This window comes from Nelumbo nucifera, chromosome 1, assembly GCF_055504915.1.
Source record: "Nelumbo nucifera cultivar China Antique chromosome 1, China Antique-T2T, whole genome shotgun sequence".
Taxonomy (NCBI): Eukaryota; Viridiplantae; Streptophyta; class Magnoliopsida; order Proteales; family Nelumbonaceae; genus Nelumbo; species Nelumbo nucifera.
The window spans coordinates 109,292,404-109,307,756 of record NC_142649.1 but is presented as its reverse complement, the minus strand read 5'-3'; the positions used below and the strand labels follow the sequence as shown (position 1 = coordinate 109,307,756).

Below are 15,353 nucleotides of genomic sequence, written 5' to 3'. Positions count from 1 at the left end.
AAGCTACCACCGTCTTTTTCTGTGGCCTTATTACAATGATGTAATTGATTATTTGTACAGTCAAATACAAGGGAAAAGAAAAACAAAGCAGCCTTAGAAGTATGCCTACTGAATTAAGTCGCAGTGGAAAATGGTCCTTTGCGAATTAGATAGCAAAATTACTATTTACATCCATACGGTCCATGACCCTATTAGGACTTGGGAGGTTCATCATTCGTCAAACCATCCAACAACACCAACCATTATGACTTTTCATGAATTGGGCCATTTTTATGAGCTGGGCTGGCTCCCTCAAGATATCCCCTATTCACATGTTCTCAGAACAAGAAGTTTTCAGATTATCGAACAAGGTAAGACACTGCCATGGGATTCCCTCGTCTATTTTTTCCCAAGCTTGAACTATCGACTGTTAAATCTGTATAAACTATTAAATGAATCCATCCTTTCTCCCTCGCTAATCGTATAGCAGAAATTGTCAATAATCTGTTTAGGTTCAGTTTGGAAGGAGTGCAAATACAAATATATAGAGTGCAAAATCTTATATTTTGTATGCATTTGCATTGTACATATTTATATTTGTACTTCTTCCAAACTAAGCCTTAGTATTTGAAAAATCAAATAAAATATGGGTAAATTATTTAATCAGCTCCGGGTGTTTGCTGATAAATTATACAAATGTGCCCTGACATTAAGGCTCAGCTTGGAAAGAGTGATAAATACAAATTTATAGAAGTAAAATCTTGTATTTTATATGTATTTGCACCGTCTATATTTATATTTGTACTCTTTCTAAACTGAGCCTAAATGATGATGGACGGCACCTCTTTTTTTCAATTTTGCTCTGTTTTAACTTTATTTTTATTTTATGGGCTACATTGCATAATTAGTAGGTAAGAAATGATTTAAGCACTCGTAATTTGGCTGACCCATATAACAGGGAGATAAGGCTTTAGACAATGATGGTTCTAGCTAGGTCTAGGGACTACATTCCATAATTAGCAGGCTTTCTCGTGGCGTTCTTCTTTGTCCAATGTGTATTTTGTTAGGCATGTGATAGTAATTGGCTTGCTTTTGGGTCGAAAGAAAGAATCTGAACCGATTTCGGTCATCCAGTTCAAGCTGTAAGAGTGGACGTTGATGTGAACGGCTTGAACAAACCCCCAGCTAAGGTGGATCGGGGCGTCGGGCTAGGTAACCACAAGCCAGGTCGGTCAGCAGCAATCTAGAAGAACCTAGAATGGCCCCGCCCACAGAACAGAATTCATCATTTCCCCAACTTTAGTGAATGAATTATGGACGGGCAGTGGGCAAGGGACGGGAGCAATAATGTCAATTTGTTTAGGGTGGGTAGATGGTTTAGTAGCCAGTGGGTGACCCACTGCCCCTTCGCCTTCACCATGCATTAAAGCATTCTTCCCTGTATCAAACATATACAAATATTATTGAAGTTGGGCTGGCATTTTCTTTCCCTCTCCTGTCTCCTGTTGGTGTTAGAGGCTCTCAGCTCTTGCTTAGTACAAGAGGCAAGTAGATCAACTGAGTCAAACTCCTCTTCTTTTTGGCCTGTTAATAAATGGAAACTAAGAAAGTAGTACAAGTTTTTCTGGTAGTAATGAAAAATAATACATATGTGAAGTAAAGGACAAAATTGTGTTCAAAAAGCATCTATATAGAATACCAGTATAAAACTATTAGTTCGTTAATAAATTTGAGCCACACCCCACCACTCTTAACTTCAATGTTAGTTGGGCAATCATCTGGGTTTTTATATTTCTCAAATCAAATGTCTTACTTATTTGTAGGTTTTGTTTCATCCTCTCCACTTCAACGGTTGATCAGTAGGAAATATCTTCCTTAATTTGCAGCAGAAGGGTATGGTAGAATCCCTTGTATACTATCATCCAAGCCTTATGGCAGTATATTTTGATGGACTATTGTCTATTCTATTGAGCCAGTCCAGGTGGATACTGTTGAGAAAACAAAAAAAGAAAGTCTTTGACTGAAATTCCTAGCCCCCAATGACATTTTGGTTCATAAATTTGCCCACATAACCATTACAAATGTCTGGGACACAGACACAGTGCCTTCTGACCAGTCTAAGGGCCCATCATTACTTGGCAATGGCATTGGTCTTAATTAGGATTATCAATAAATTTTTCTGTATTTGGGAAAAAAAGGATTACCAGGATCTATTATTCAATTCAATGGGTTTCACTATGAACATTAATTGGGCTAAGTTCGGCTTTAATATTCTGATGGATGGTTAAAAATTTTATAGGGGTTTAGATTTAAAATCTTTGAAAGGTCTGAAAATGAAGTTCTTGAGTCTTGAAACTCTCTGGTGCAATACATCAATGAATATCTACAACTTAGTAAGGAACGTCACAGAGTGCAACCAGCAATCCAGTGGCCCAGGACGGCCAGACCAGAGCCAGTTATTTTTAACAATTATTCCATCAAAATCAATCTAATCATGAACTCTACATGATTTCCTCACCCAAAAAGATCATAATTTAAACTTTGATCCAGCTGTGCCAAAACAAACAGCCACGATAACAGCAGATGTGAGCTCCTAAAAGTAAATGCCAACAAATATCCAATCATACATCACGGTGTCAATGGATCGGTTTTGGATTGGACCCCGTCCAGTCCAAAATCAATTTGGATGGATTGGACGGATTAATAAGACATATAGGGTTGGACTAATTTAGTCCAAAATATTAATTAGATTAGATTGAACCTGATCTATCTATAATAAATTTATATTGAATTGGGTTGGATTATGCTAATATCTGGTCCATTAATATAAGATAAGAATATAGGTGTCAATGAATTAAGTTTACGTTGAAACCAATCTAAATCAAAACGAATTTGAACAATTTGAATGGCCCCGACATTGAATTGAATCAATCCAGAATGGTTCAAAATATTCATTAGACTGAATTGGACATAATCCATTTATAATGGATTCACATTGAACTGGATCAGATTGTACCAAATCCAGTTCAATTGACACCCCTAATACAACAATCCTCACTGTGAATGGATGTGAAAGCCGCTATCTAGACCTGGCCCAAAGGCCCATATTATAATAATAATAATAATAATAATAATAATAATAATAATAATAATAATAATTATTATTATTATTATTATTATTATTATTATTATTATTATTATTATTATTGAAAAATGCATAATGCTATAGAAAACAAGTATCTAGGAACCAGTTTTTTGTTATTAAGTTAATCCCATTGAAAGTTTTGAATTACCCATTATTCAGCTGCAATTAAATACATTAAGCTCCGTTTGAATATGGTGTGAAAATAAAATTACATGATGATGCAGTTGTACATCAATCTAGAACTGTTGTAAAATGGAAAGTAGGATTATCGATGTAAATATTTAAATCTTTGTATCCAAGTTGTAGTTAAATCGATACATGAATTGAATGAAATTACAGCCATCTCAGAAATCTAAAATCTGAAATTTAAAATTACAGTCACTTCCTAATTTACTAATAACTCCTTATAAACTGCATCTTGTTCGTGAATTTAATATGAATCCATGATTAGAATTCATTCCAAAGCTAAAATTTCTAAAAATAAACTGAACGGTTAAAACCCCTTTTATCTAATCACCGCAAAATCCAAACGAAATATTTAATTACACCGATCTATATTTACACTGCAAACAAACGCAATCTTTAAGTCAAATCATTTGTTGTCACAAGAATTAATCACAGTGGTATATCTGAGTCGGATGTGTGCATTGTGAAATCAGAAAGCTAAGCTAACTGGGTCATCATTGGTTTACTGATTCGACGACAGTCTAATTTAATTCCTTCTCCATTCAGACAATTTCTCTTTCTCTATTAACTTCTACATCCATTGTTCATAGGTTTGGAAGGAACCCAGAAATTCTAAGGATGGCTTTAGTGCCAGGTCAGGATTTTTAATATTCAGAACCAAAGTGTGAAGTAGAACAACTAATATACAAGCTTTGCGCCAGCTCCACCTCTCTCCGATAGACAAAAACGCGTCTGCGGCTTTCATTTCTTTATTTTCTTCCCTCCTTTCCGAGAGTCCCACCGCCCAATCAAAGCATAATCAAGCTCCAAAAAACTAATAAACCGACAACCAACTAGTAAACAAACACCCTTTCTGAACCGGTGCCAGCTCCTGTTAATCTCCATTGGAATTTTCTCGGCGCCAATCGCCCATGTCATCCAACAACCGCTCCGTTGCTACGATGCTTCAGGATCAATTGAAACGTGGCAACTAACGATGCCATCTAAATCCAGCTCACCCCATTTTCTTTTTATTAATGAAAACACAGCTCCTGCATTCATCATAATTTATCTGGGATTTTGAGACCAAGGTCTCCACCGGCAGGAATCGGGTTTCCTTCGCTTTACTCCTCTGTTTGTCGCTTTTCAAGGGGCCACCAGCTTTTGCTTTCTTTTCACCTGATAGACCTATATAAATTGTAAGGAAAGTCTATCTATGTAAACTGCATAGAAAGCTTAACGCTTCAGAAGAAGTAAAGCTGTTGAAGAACAGCCTTTAGATCCTTTTTGTTCCAAACATTGAAGGAATCCGCAGTTCACAAGGAAGCTTCCTGCAGTTTCTAAGAGAATTCGCATCGATACTTCGTATAAATCTACAACGGTACAACCCCATCTGCTGCTGTTGTAGTAATAGTAGTACTATTATCTCTTCTTCTCATTTCCTCCTTCACATCTTGCTTAGTTAGAACAGGCTATCAATCTGTAGTAGCTCTTCTCTTCTAATCACCTATTTACCTCTTTTCCTTTGCATTTCCGTCGCGATCGTTTGAAACAGAAAAGGGTCATCTGTGGTTCCGGAGCTTCTAGTACTTGCTTATTTAAGTGGGCATCGGTTCTTACTGTTGTCCCACTTCCAGAAAATTTTCTCATCCTCCTCTTCTAAAAAGATCAGAAAATAAAGAGCAAAAATGGGAGTTGGAGGTACGTTAGAATATTTCTCTGGTTTACTGAGTAGTGGGCATAAACAAAAGAAAAAGAAGCAGTTGCAGACTGTGGAGCTTAAAGTCAGGATGGACTGTGAGGGGTGTGAACTCAAAGTCAGAAAAGCCCTCTCTTCATTGAAAGGTACTTACTTATTCTTTGTTCTTTCTCTTCTTTCTCTCTATATTGTTTTAACTAGCTAATGATGGCTGATAGGTTTGAGTTGGCATTCTTGCCTTGTGCAGGGGTTAAATCAGTTGACATAAACATGAAACAGCAGAAGGCGACTGTGACTGGTTATGTGGATGCAAAGAAAGTATTGAAGAAGGCTCAGTCGACGGGAAAAAAGGCTGAGATTTGGCCATATGTTCCTTACAACCTTGTGGCCCATCCTTACACTGCTCAGGCTTATGACAAGAAGGCCCCTCCTGGCTATGTGAGGAATGTTGAGACCACTGCCACCAGCATGGTTCACACACAGGAAGAGAAGTACACTACAATCTTCAGTGATGAAAACCCAAACGCCTGCTCTATCATGTAGATGCAGAAAAAAGAAATTGTGAAGTTGTTGAAGCATTTCTCCACTCACCACTGTAAAAATCAAACTGGGTTTTTTCCTTGATGGTTGTATTTAGTGGAAAACACAGACATTAGGAGGAATAATGGGAGTAGTGATCAGGTTTTTTTGTTGAGTCGGTATTTCATGTTTGAAGCGCGCCTGTTGGCTGTTGCAAACCCAGAACTCTAGAAAGCTCTTTAATATATGAATATAGAAATATAGAATGGATTGTTGAGGCTTGAAGGCAGCTACAGAATCTCTACTTCATGTTTCTATTTTCTTTGGCGTGGCTCGTCTTGTCCATATCTGTGCCTCTCTCATGCCATGCATATATATAACTACATGGACGGCCTTACATAAATAAAAAAAAAAAAAAACAGTTAATAAAACAAACTTAAGGTGACAACTGATGGATTGGATGCTATGTTTAGCTAACATGGAGAGGCCACATTTAGCTAATAGATTTAGCCTTAGAGTGAGTACAGAAAGCGATTTATCTTAATGGAAATCAACTTTTATATTAAAAAAATTGCTTTACTGATCTTTCATTTGTTGGTGCTTATTTAGGTTTTCAGAATATAAGAATGAGAGAATCATCCATTGCAGGAAACGGTGGTAAATTCACATTTGACTTTAGTGGAAACTTTAGTAGCTGAGCATATTCATTTGGACATTAAACTTTATTTCCTTTATGATCTGGCTGATGAGAGGTCGAGACCCACCCGGGGGGGAGGGGAGTTCACCTTTTGAGATTTCACGGTGGACATCGCTTAAGCTAAAAGTTAACAAAATGAAAAGATTTTTGGTTGTTCGATCGCTCTGTAGGCTCCTCTGATGCATTAAATAAATTGTCACAGAACAAGTAAATAAATATAATAAGGCAACTTGAGATCAAAGGCCCTTCAAAAAAAGCGTTTTCTTTTCCAGCATGAGGAAGGTGCAAGTCTGATGGAGACTCAGACTTCAAAGACATTAGATGTACCATGGTTTTCAAAACCCGACCGGACGGTTGGATCGGAAAAACTGGGACCGGTTTCATTTTTTCTTAAAACTGGATTTTTATCAAAAAAACCGTTGATTTTGGTCAGCAAACCACTGACCTAGGCGGTTAATCGGTTTGAACGGTTTTTATTTTTATATTTTATCTTTTTTGTCAGAATGAATTGACCATTCGAATCAAATGATCAGACCATTTGACCTGAGAACCGGATCCCTAATCGGTTTGTTCTCTGGGTCGGTTTTAAAAACCTTGAGATGTACCTTTCATCAATCAAGTCCAGCCTGGGCTGGGAAATTTCACCCTTCATCAATGCAACTAATAATTATCAACTCAGCTCAGGTATTTCGTTTTCTGTAAGTGAGGGAAGTCTGGACTCTGGAAGCCTGGCCCGTTTTCGTCTAGGCCTGGGCCTATATTTATGGCATTGGCATGGGATGTGAGATGGCCATGCCTCGCCTTAGGTTAAATCAATGTTTTAAAATTTGACTCAGAATTGGATCCGCTTTGGCCATGGTTCTGGGTCAGTGGTTCAATCATTTAGTTCGAATAGATAAATCCATTCTAACTTAAAAATAAAAAATAAAATAATTAAAACCGTTATTGGGATAAAATTGGTCAACAGTACTGTCCGAATCAGTGGGTTATTAGTTTTAGTTGCCTGGATGATTCCTGGGCCAAATGATCTGACCATCTGGGTCAATAATGGTTTAAAAACACTGGATTAAACCCTTTTGTTAAGGTGTTAAGCCTGAAACTAGATGTGCTGCAAATAAAGTAGCGCACACAGACCAGACTAGGCAATATAGAGTCCATCGCGAGTGAACACACCAGAATTCCTGAGCGAACATGCCAGTATTTCAGGTTCCCATATACACATAACGCTGGCGCTTCCGCTCGTGATATGTTGCCCAGCCAGGAATGCATGATTTTGTCTCCAGCCCCATGATTTCCTCTAGAGTCTAGTCTGGGGTGGAGACCAAATGCTTGACACCTATTCACTGTTTCAACGAACAATAAGCTCTTAAACATTGACTACAAAAATCAGATGATCGCATTCATCAACAAAAGTGCCTCTCTCTCTCTCTCTCTCTGTGCGTGCGAATACAAGATTAGTGGTTTAGTACTAGATTAAACACCCAATCGCTGATAGTAGCTCATTACTGAAACAGGTTTTGAAAATTCAAGAATCAAAGAACCACGATGCTTTCTTTTTTTTTGGTCCAAATTGAAGCTAAAGATTAAGATATCAGTAGGGTGAAGGTGAAGAGAGAGAATTTTAATGAGCTTGGAATTTAAATTACCATCAATAATTCTTGATACAACAAATGCAACGGGGCGCTTTTGATAGCATTTTTACAATTGCATACGTCAGAGATGGTATGCTTTTTTTTTGGGGGTGGTAGAGGAAGAATCAATAAAGATGTACAGTATTCAACAAATGAAGGAGACCAGCCTTCCACACTACAAGCGAGATTTAAAATTGAAAAGTCTTGCCTTTGAAAGTAAATCGACTCTTGGCATTGATCTCTCCCATCAATCCATCCAATTGTTTCATTATAAATTGCTCAAGATGCCTCATTTCACTGGGGTAAAACTATGAATTCTTTAATACTGTGTGAAAAAGTAGGGAAAGGAAGGGAAATATAAGAAAACCTTTACAAACCTTGTACAAGTTTTCCTACGTTTCCTTTCCTTTCATTTTCCTACCTTTTCTTTCAAACCAAACATAGACAATAGAAAACTGAACTAAAGAAAAGATGAACAATAACTCCCAACCGGAGGGGCTTGTGATTGTGGCTGGGTTGGCTTGCCTTTCTAAGGGTTCATTTGGTTCGTAGTTGGAAATTTGGAATCAGAATCAAAATCCCTTGAAATCGAAATTGGAATGGTTTATTCTCATAGTTTGTTTGGTTCAGACAGGAATCGGAATCAAAATTGGAATAAGCTGGAATGGGATTTGATTCCCATGGGAGGGGAGGGAATGGCCATTCCCTCGAATGGGGGAAGGCCATTCCAGCAGGAATGGGAATGGGATTCCAATTCCGCCCAACCAAACAGTTGGAATCAGAATTACCCATTCTAGTTCTGATTCTAGACCCCTATCCTGCAAACCAAACAGTCCCTAATTAGTCCTATATACACTACTAAAACAATGAGTTCTTGATCAGCTATTATACAACCATGATTCCCATACTGTCATTTCTCAGTTATATGTAACCTCACTCATGCGAATGTGGTTATTGGGCCTACAGAAGGGCAAGGTTAAGGGATTAGAATGTGCAAATAAAACTTTATCGATTTCTATGTGAATGACATTATTGATCAATCTCATTATGTTGAAGGTAATAAAGAGAGTGCAGAAACTAAGAAGGCAAGTTTGAACAGGAAGTAGGAACTGCATTTAAACAGAAAATCGATACTATATATACATAAGGAATTAACTTGTTCATGCCGTACCGCACCAACAAAACAGATATCTCCACCTAATCAATTAGGATGATTAAGGATATCCACAGGGATGAATGCCTTCAGAGCTCCTGCAAGACAATCTTTTTCTAGCACCAGATCCCTGCTTGATCTAAATGACCTCCCTATAGCACCCGAACCGTCCATACTTCTTTTCTTTTTGGTTTTGTTCACACAAATCTGCACTTCCTTGCCATGTACCTTCAGCCTAGGTGATACTTCTTTTGGTCTAAACTTTCTAAAGATGGAAGATGTTTGATTAGCAACTGTTCATGGATGTAATAGTGAGGTAATTATTAAATGATGTAATATAATGAACCATAGATATTTTTGCAAAAGCATAAAACAAATTCTTGTCAGGAGATGGAACCTAACCAGGAGACCTTAGTCAAAGGGCTCAATCAAATGATCCAACAAACCATCCATTCAATCCATCTTTTTTGAGGGGCAGAAAATCTATTTAATGTTAAATGTGAAAAATGTTGGATAAATTGGCTGCCAAGATATCTTAAATGTGTCGAATGTTTAGACACAAAACCTCTCAAGGCAGGACCCACTGTATGAAGTGCCTTCCTGCTTGCATTTTGGACCATGTAAACCAAAAGGTCCTCATGGTCAATCCAGTAGCTAGTTGGAATTTCTCTTATAAATCATGGAGATGGGGGGTCATTTTCAGGAAAGGGGAAGTAAATAGAAGAGAAGCTCACCAGTGCACATCTGTCTTGACCTTCTAATCTTTTCAGCAACAGATAATCCATTGTTCCTTGAATTGATGTTTCACTTGTAAAGTCCAATAAAATTAATATCATAAACAAGAGTTGCATTGGCGGGTATGTTGCAGTCACCTATGCAATATATAGTCAAGGATGTTAGTATTTGTATTACCTCCATAACAGCATTTCTATTGTGTATTTTTTTTTTTTCAATTTCTTAATGTATGGTAGGTAATAGAGGAAATTTCAGACAAATTAAATAGTCATATTATCAAAACAACTAAAAAAAACATAGGATTCTTGGGTCCTACTTGGTCGTCCAATTTGATGTTTATCCTGCTTGTTACTGTGCTAGCTTCTTTGATAGGGATGACACCAGAACAATTGCAACAGCTAAAACCCAGTTTTAAGCAAACTTCAAGGTTTTGCAAGAATATTTCATTACATTTTATAAAATTCATGCTCCAATATGCCATCCAAGTATGTCTATGTCAAATTTTCTTTTTCTTTTTTTTACTTTTCTCTTTTTTGATAAAAGTCAATGTCAAGTTTGTAGTTTCTGCATATGGCATTATTTTGTCCAGTTCCAGACAGGTCATTAGGTTTTAAACTTGATTAATTAGTTACTATTACTATTTTTCTGGAACGTCACCTGAAAAGCATCCTGCAGGTTCGGGTCCATAAGCTAACTCTGGAGGAATCTGAAGCTTACGTTTTCCCCCTGTATAACAGTGCAAGATAGTCTAAGTGATACATTCCAAGTTTCCAACAACAATGGAGAAAACGTAAAAAGAACAAGTACAAGAAATCTAGAACTTGAATGATCATCATTCATCAATACAAAACATACCAACAAGCATTGGAGGAACACCTTCACCTCCTAAAATTCCCTGGTCCAATCCCTTGATAACCTATAGACAAATAGACTAGTTTAGTATCATGGGAATGTAGCAAAAGCACACACACACACACACACACAAAAAAAAAAAAAAATCTTTAAAGATGTAGATACTGAAGCATGTAACTGTATCAACAGGCTGCACGTCAAATGAGGTAAACATATGAGAAGACTGCTGGGAGTGTCATGTAAAATTTCTTATTGCCGTGAACTTAATTTTCATGATTTTACTATGTTTACCAAATAATGAATCTACCATCTACAGATTTTAAGTGGGTTGTGATCAGTCCAAAACTTAGCTAGGAAGTCCATTCAATTATTTTAGGACTAACTCAATTGAATCCTAAGTGATTTATATTTTGAAGCATAAAGAAGACAAACGTGGCACTGGCATAGTAAGGATAATTTTGAATGAACAAGAAATTGCAAAACTTATTTTCCTTGTATTCTCACATTGTCATTGAAGCTCTTGAACAATTTTCTTCAGAATCAGTACTATTTTTGCTTAATAATCACTATTATATATAAACAAGATTACAAGCATGAGGGAAACTAAAAAGATAATTACCCAGTGTTGGTCCATATTACCTTGCCAACACCAATGCGCATAGTGAGTGGTCTTGCACGTTTGTAACTGCTGTCAAAGACTGTCCCATCTGCAAATCTTGCAGTGTAGTGGATCTGTAAGACAAACATTGAAATAGATTCAATTTTATTTTGCACTCAACAGAACATAATGGCAAAACAGAATTCATGTAGCCGACCCCATATAGTGGGGATAAGGCTTAGATGATGATGATGATCTGTATGCTAAATTAGTTACTTTTTTATTGGAATAAAATAACTTATTGGAAGAAAAGGGAAAGTAGAAGAGCTCAGTCCCTAGAATAGTAGGCAAGGAATACAGAACCTCAGAGAAGAGCCAAAGAAAAACAAAAAACGAGAGGAACACAATAGTCAAAATTTCCCTGGAAGAGCCACTCTCCAATACAAACTACTAACCTCATCTCTCCCCTAGCATGACCACCAGCTATAAAGTTGGCTAACTTTATGATCAATTTGAATAAGATGCACACACGACAGGATAATTTCAAGGACATATGTCATCCTTGAAGCATATAACAAGTATTAACCTTTAGATGTAGTATTCTTACTGAAAATCTCTAATTCTTGGTGGTGTAGGACCAAGTATTTATCTTTAACAGGAAATCCTTGAGAATTAAGGAATTAGAGGATGGCAGTAAGGATCTTCTCCTTGGTCATTTAACAAGACACCATAGTAAAATCACTAGGATCGATAAAAATATCTTTGAGCAGGTCCAGTTAGATTCTCAAGGGAGTATAACCTATATCATATAGTAATCACTGATTCTGATAGAGTGGGAAGCCTGGGGATCATGCTGAAAAAGGTCCTCAAATGGATAGTCATTCTAGAATTCTAGTCAGCATAATCTCATCCAAGAATTTACTTGAATTATATTATAAATTCAATTTTTTGATTGACTTATAAATGTCTTCATAATATTCAGAAGCTTTGATTGAGTAAATACTTGATAGGGCCTGGTCCAAGCATCAAGCTTCTAAGTAGGACCAAATTGCAGAAAATGCCCTTATACTTGTATGCATCTCCAACAAGCCTATAGAAGATATAATCTAGCAACTCTGCAAGTAAGTTCCTCTTGACTAGTAGACTTAAAAAAGTAACAAGTCCATATTCTATAGTAGATTAGAATTCTAGAAGTTGACAAAATAAGTCCACAGCAGACATCCTTAAGTAACATCTTAAATGGTTCTATAATTTTAAATCCTTACAATCCCAAACATAGTTCTCTGGCAACTCAAATTCAAAGGGCATAGATATGTAATGTCCCTATCATATGAAACTTAACCCCAAAACAACCTCATATGATACAAATTCATACTCCTAGAAAATAAATTTAATTACACAGCAATTGGCAGAAACAGGTATATCATAACTTTGTATAGGAATAATAACCCCAAGCTCCTGAACCCAAAGAATGTCTTCACTTGCACACAATCAAAGCTCAGGATTCTATGATTCTATAATCATTTAACATCTCCACTCAGATCAAAGTGAACATACAACGCAACCTCATATCTTATTTCAGAGAGAGAGAAGGAAATGAAGAAAATTCCAATCAAGAGAAAATTCCAACTTCATTTGTATATCGGGCTTCAGCTTATTTCCAAGAACTAGTCTTGTCACCCAAATTCAATCTTAACAAATAATGCATGGGAACTACCGAACATCGAAAATTTGTGAAAAATACAAAACTACATGAGCAAAAAAAAAAAACAGAACAACATCATACACAACCAAAATTCAGATTGAATGTTCTAGTTTAATTTGCAAACCTAAATCTGCAATTGAAACATTTATTTACAATAACAAAATACAATTCCAAACGTCGAACATCTGAAATAATAATTCTCAAACGATAGTGAATAGTTTTAGCAACTCTATTTTTGAGGTTTAACTCCTATGTGAAATTCACGACAAAATTTAAGAAAGATTTTATGGAACAAGCTAAGATAACTAGATAAGGTACTGCAAACCTCAAATTTATCAAAATTTAGACCAGCCAAACTAGCACTGACGAACAGGGATTACGCATTTCCAGTACAAGCGGCAGCTCATGGTACCGCAACAATGGCAAGAGTAAACAAAGAGAACAAAATATACAACGAAGAGAAGAGAATAACGCAGTTCAGTTTCTAACTCACATTGACAAGCTCTCCCAGAGGAGCCTCGGGTCCAGTTCCTACAGAAACGTCGCAGAAACCAAGTCCAGACGGCGCGAAATTCAGCTCACAGGACGGTTCAGCAACAGTGGCGTAATACTCAATCCTGGTCGCGTTAGCATCCAATGGCGCAGAAAACACTATCGAGGCTGCTAGCAAGCCAAGACCCATGTCGAATATCCGCTTTTTAGTAGAAGATTTTGATTCCAGAGCCAGAGGGACCTCTGACACCCTACTGTGAGATGAAGAAGAAGCGATGCTTCTGAAGGCGGAAATGGGTTTAGATTTGAAGGTCTGGTGAAGGCTTGGCTTTGGAACCGGCGCTGCAACATTTAGTGCTGAAACCGCCATTGGTTTATCAGAGCTTGGATTCCTTCCTATCTGGATGAAGTTTTGTGGACTATCTACGTTCCTTCGTCAAATGCTTTAGCTCCATAGTCGGCCTTTCACGGTTTCACTTGCTCTTTCGTAGTTTCACCTTACCGGTAATCAGAATTTCCTAGTGATGGTGTATTGGGTTTAGCAAAGGTTGAGCTTCAGTTTGCTAACCTGGGCTTTGACCCATGATCTGAAGGCCCAAGCCCGTCCTGGCTCATGATTGAATACATAATTACATATACAAATATGGTTTGTTTTATTTTATATCAAATACTTTATAATATATATATATATATTAAAGAGTTGGTATATGTAATTTGTTCCCAAGAGTTGTATATACTTTTTAATTTTTTATATCTGTATTTATATTTAATGAGATTTTAGATTTTTTGACTAAAATACCCTTTTTTTGTATTTGATCATCGCCATTTTGGGGTTAAAGAACGTAATTTCAATAATATCATCAAGTTCATTCAATTTCATCTCATTAAGTGACATTATCTCTCATTGAATCTTATATCTAATATATTTTGACTTTCATCATTAATTTCACTAATGAAATCAATACGTAATAATTTTAATAGTATGAAAACCTATTTTTTAAACCAACCCAAAAATAAAACCGTTTTTTTTTTCATCTAGGTGGTGGGTAAAATGGATCACCCCATGATGTTATAATTAAATATGAAAATCTTAAAATATATAAAAAGACAAAAAAAATACAACATATAAAGAAAAATTATAGAAGATTTTGGGTACATATTTGATATATAAATATATATATATATGATAAATATGAAAAATTTTTATTAAAGATGGAAATGAAATATAAAATATAAAATTATTTTAAAATGGAACCATTTTTATATTTAAGTCACAGTTCAATGGTCAAATCTTTTAGGTTAAATAAGTCAACCCATGATGTCATATTTAAGTAATAAATATATAAAAAAGGGACAAAACCACAAAAATACAAAGATTTTTTTAGAAAACATTTGGATGAATCAATGATGTTATAAAATACTTTCATTGATTATGAAAAATGGAATAAAAGTTTTAAAGTCAACCCAAAAGCAAGGTGGTTTTTCATTCAAGAATGGGTCAACTTGTTACGTGATAATTATTAAGTAATAAAAGTACATAAAATTCTATAAAATATGGAAATTTATAGAGAAATTTTGACACATCTCTAATATTGTATATTTGTCACATTAAAAAAAAGTGTGATAGATGATAATTATCTTTGTTAATGATGAAAATGGAATACAACAATTAGGAACAAACAAAAAGAAAATTTGTGTCCAATTCATAAGACCCAACTAATGAGATCAATTGGTTCAATGATTCAATTAGATGGACCACCATGTTGTTAACCAGGTAAGTGGTCTTATGTAAGCAAGTGGTTTAGTGGTTAATAGACCCAAAATCTTGGTTGGGTGACTATCGACCTACTTGATTAGTCAATTTGATCATGGGATAAACCAATATTTTCTAAAAATCAATTGGAATTGAATTTCTCTCATGAGCAAACAAATTAACTTGTGATATCATAAATAAATGATAACAATGAAAAATATAAAAGATAT

General features: G+C 36.0%; 2 protein-coding genes across 4 annotated transcripts; one reads left to right on the top strand and one right to left on the bottom strand.

The window, feature by feature from the left end:
• The first annotated feature begins 4,345 nt into the window (after positions 1 to 4,345).
• Positions 4,346 to 5,796, top strand: LOC104605911 (heavy metal-associated isoprenylated plant protein 23-like). 2 transcript variants are annotated; one of them, XM_010270862.3, is made up of 3 exons: positions 4,350 to 4,670; positions 4,845 to 5,134; positions 5,236 to 5,796. In XM_010270862.3, exons 2-3 carry the CDS (start codon positions 4,978 to 4,980, stop codon positions 5,529 to 5,531), a joined length of 453 nt encoding a protein of 150 aa, XP_010269164.1. In that variant the 5' UTR covers positions 4,350 to 4,670; positions 4,845 to 4,977; the 3' UTR covers positions 5,532 to 5,796. The 2 variants fall into 2 exon arrangements, with proteins under 2 accessions (XP_019054738.1, XP_010269164.1); XM_019199193.2 differs by having other exon boundaries at positions 4,346 to 5,134.
• A 3,129-nt stretch (positions 5,797 to 8,925) lies between these two features.
• On the bottom strand, positions 8,926 to 13,854 carry PNSL4 (FK506-binding protein 16-2). 2 transcript variants are annotated; one of them, XM_010270863.3, is made up of 6 exons: positions 13,372 to 13,853; positions 11,215 to 11,307; positions 10,579 to 10,639; positions 10,381 to 10,449; positions 9,723 to 9,860; positions 8,926 to 9,253 (listed from the first exon to the last, which is right to left on the bottom strand). In XM_010270863.3, exons 1-5 carry the CDS (start codon positions 13,738 to 13,740, stop codon positions 9,793 to 9,795), a joined length of 660 nt encoding a protein of 219 aa, XP_010269165.1. In that variant the 5' UTR covers positions 13,741 to 13,853; the 3' UTR covers positions 8,926 to 9,253; positions 9,723 to 9,792. The 2 variants fall into 2 exon arrangements, with proteins under 2 accessions (XP_010269165.1, XP_088748264.1); XM_088892138.1 differs by having other exon boundaries at positions 9,223 to 9,281; positions 13,372 to 13,854.
• Between the last annotated feature and the right edge of the window lie 1,499 nt (positions 13,855 to 15,353).

Bases quoted from the DNA above. Each gene is read 5' to 3' on its own strand.
- LOC104605911 (XM_019199193.2), top strand. From the start codon at position 4,978: ATGGGAGTTGGAGGTACGTTAGAATATTTCTCTGGTTTACTGAGTAGT. The intron at 5,135-5,235 runs GTACTTACTTAT...TGCCTTGTGCAG, and splicing joins AGCCCTCTCTTCATTGAAAG to GGGTTAAATCAGTTGACATA.
- PNSL4 (XM_088892138.1), bottom strand. From the start codon at position 13,740: ATGGCGGTTTCAGCACTAAATGTTGCAGCGCCGGTTCCAAAGCCAAGC. The intron at 11,308-13,371 runs GTGAGTTAGAAA...TTTGTCTTACAG, and splicing joins CTCTGGGAGAGCTTGTCAAT to ATCCACTACACTGCAAGATT. The intron at 10,640-11,214 runs GTAATATGGACC...ATTTGTCTATAG, and splicing joins TGCGCATTGGTGTTGGCAAG to GTTATCAAGGGATTGGACCA.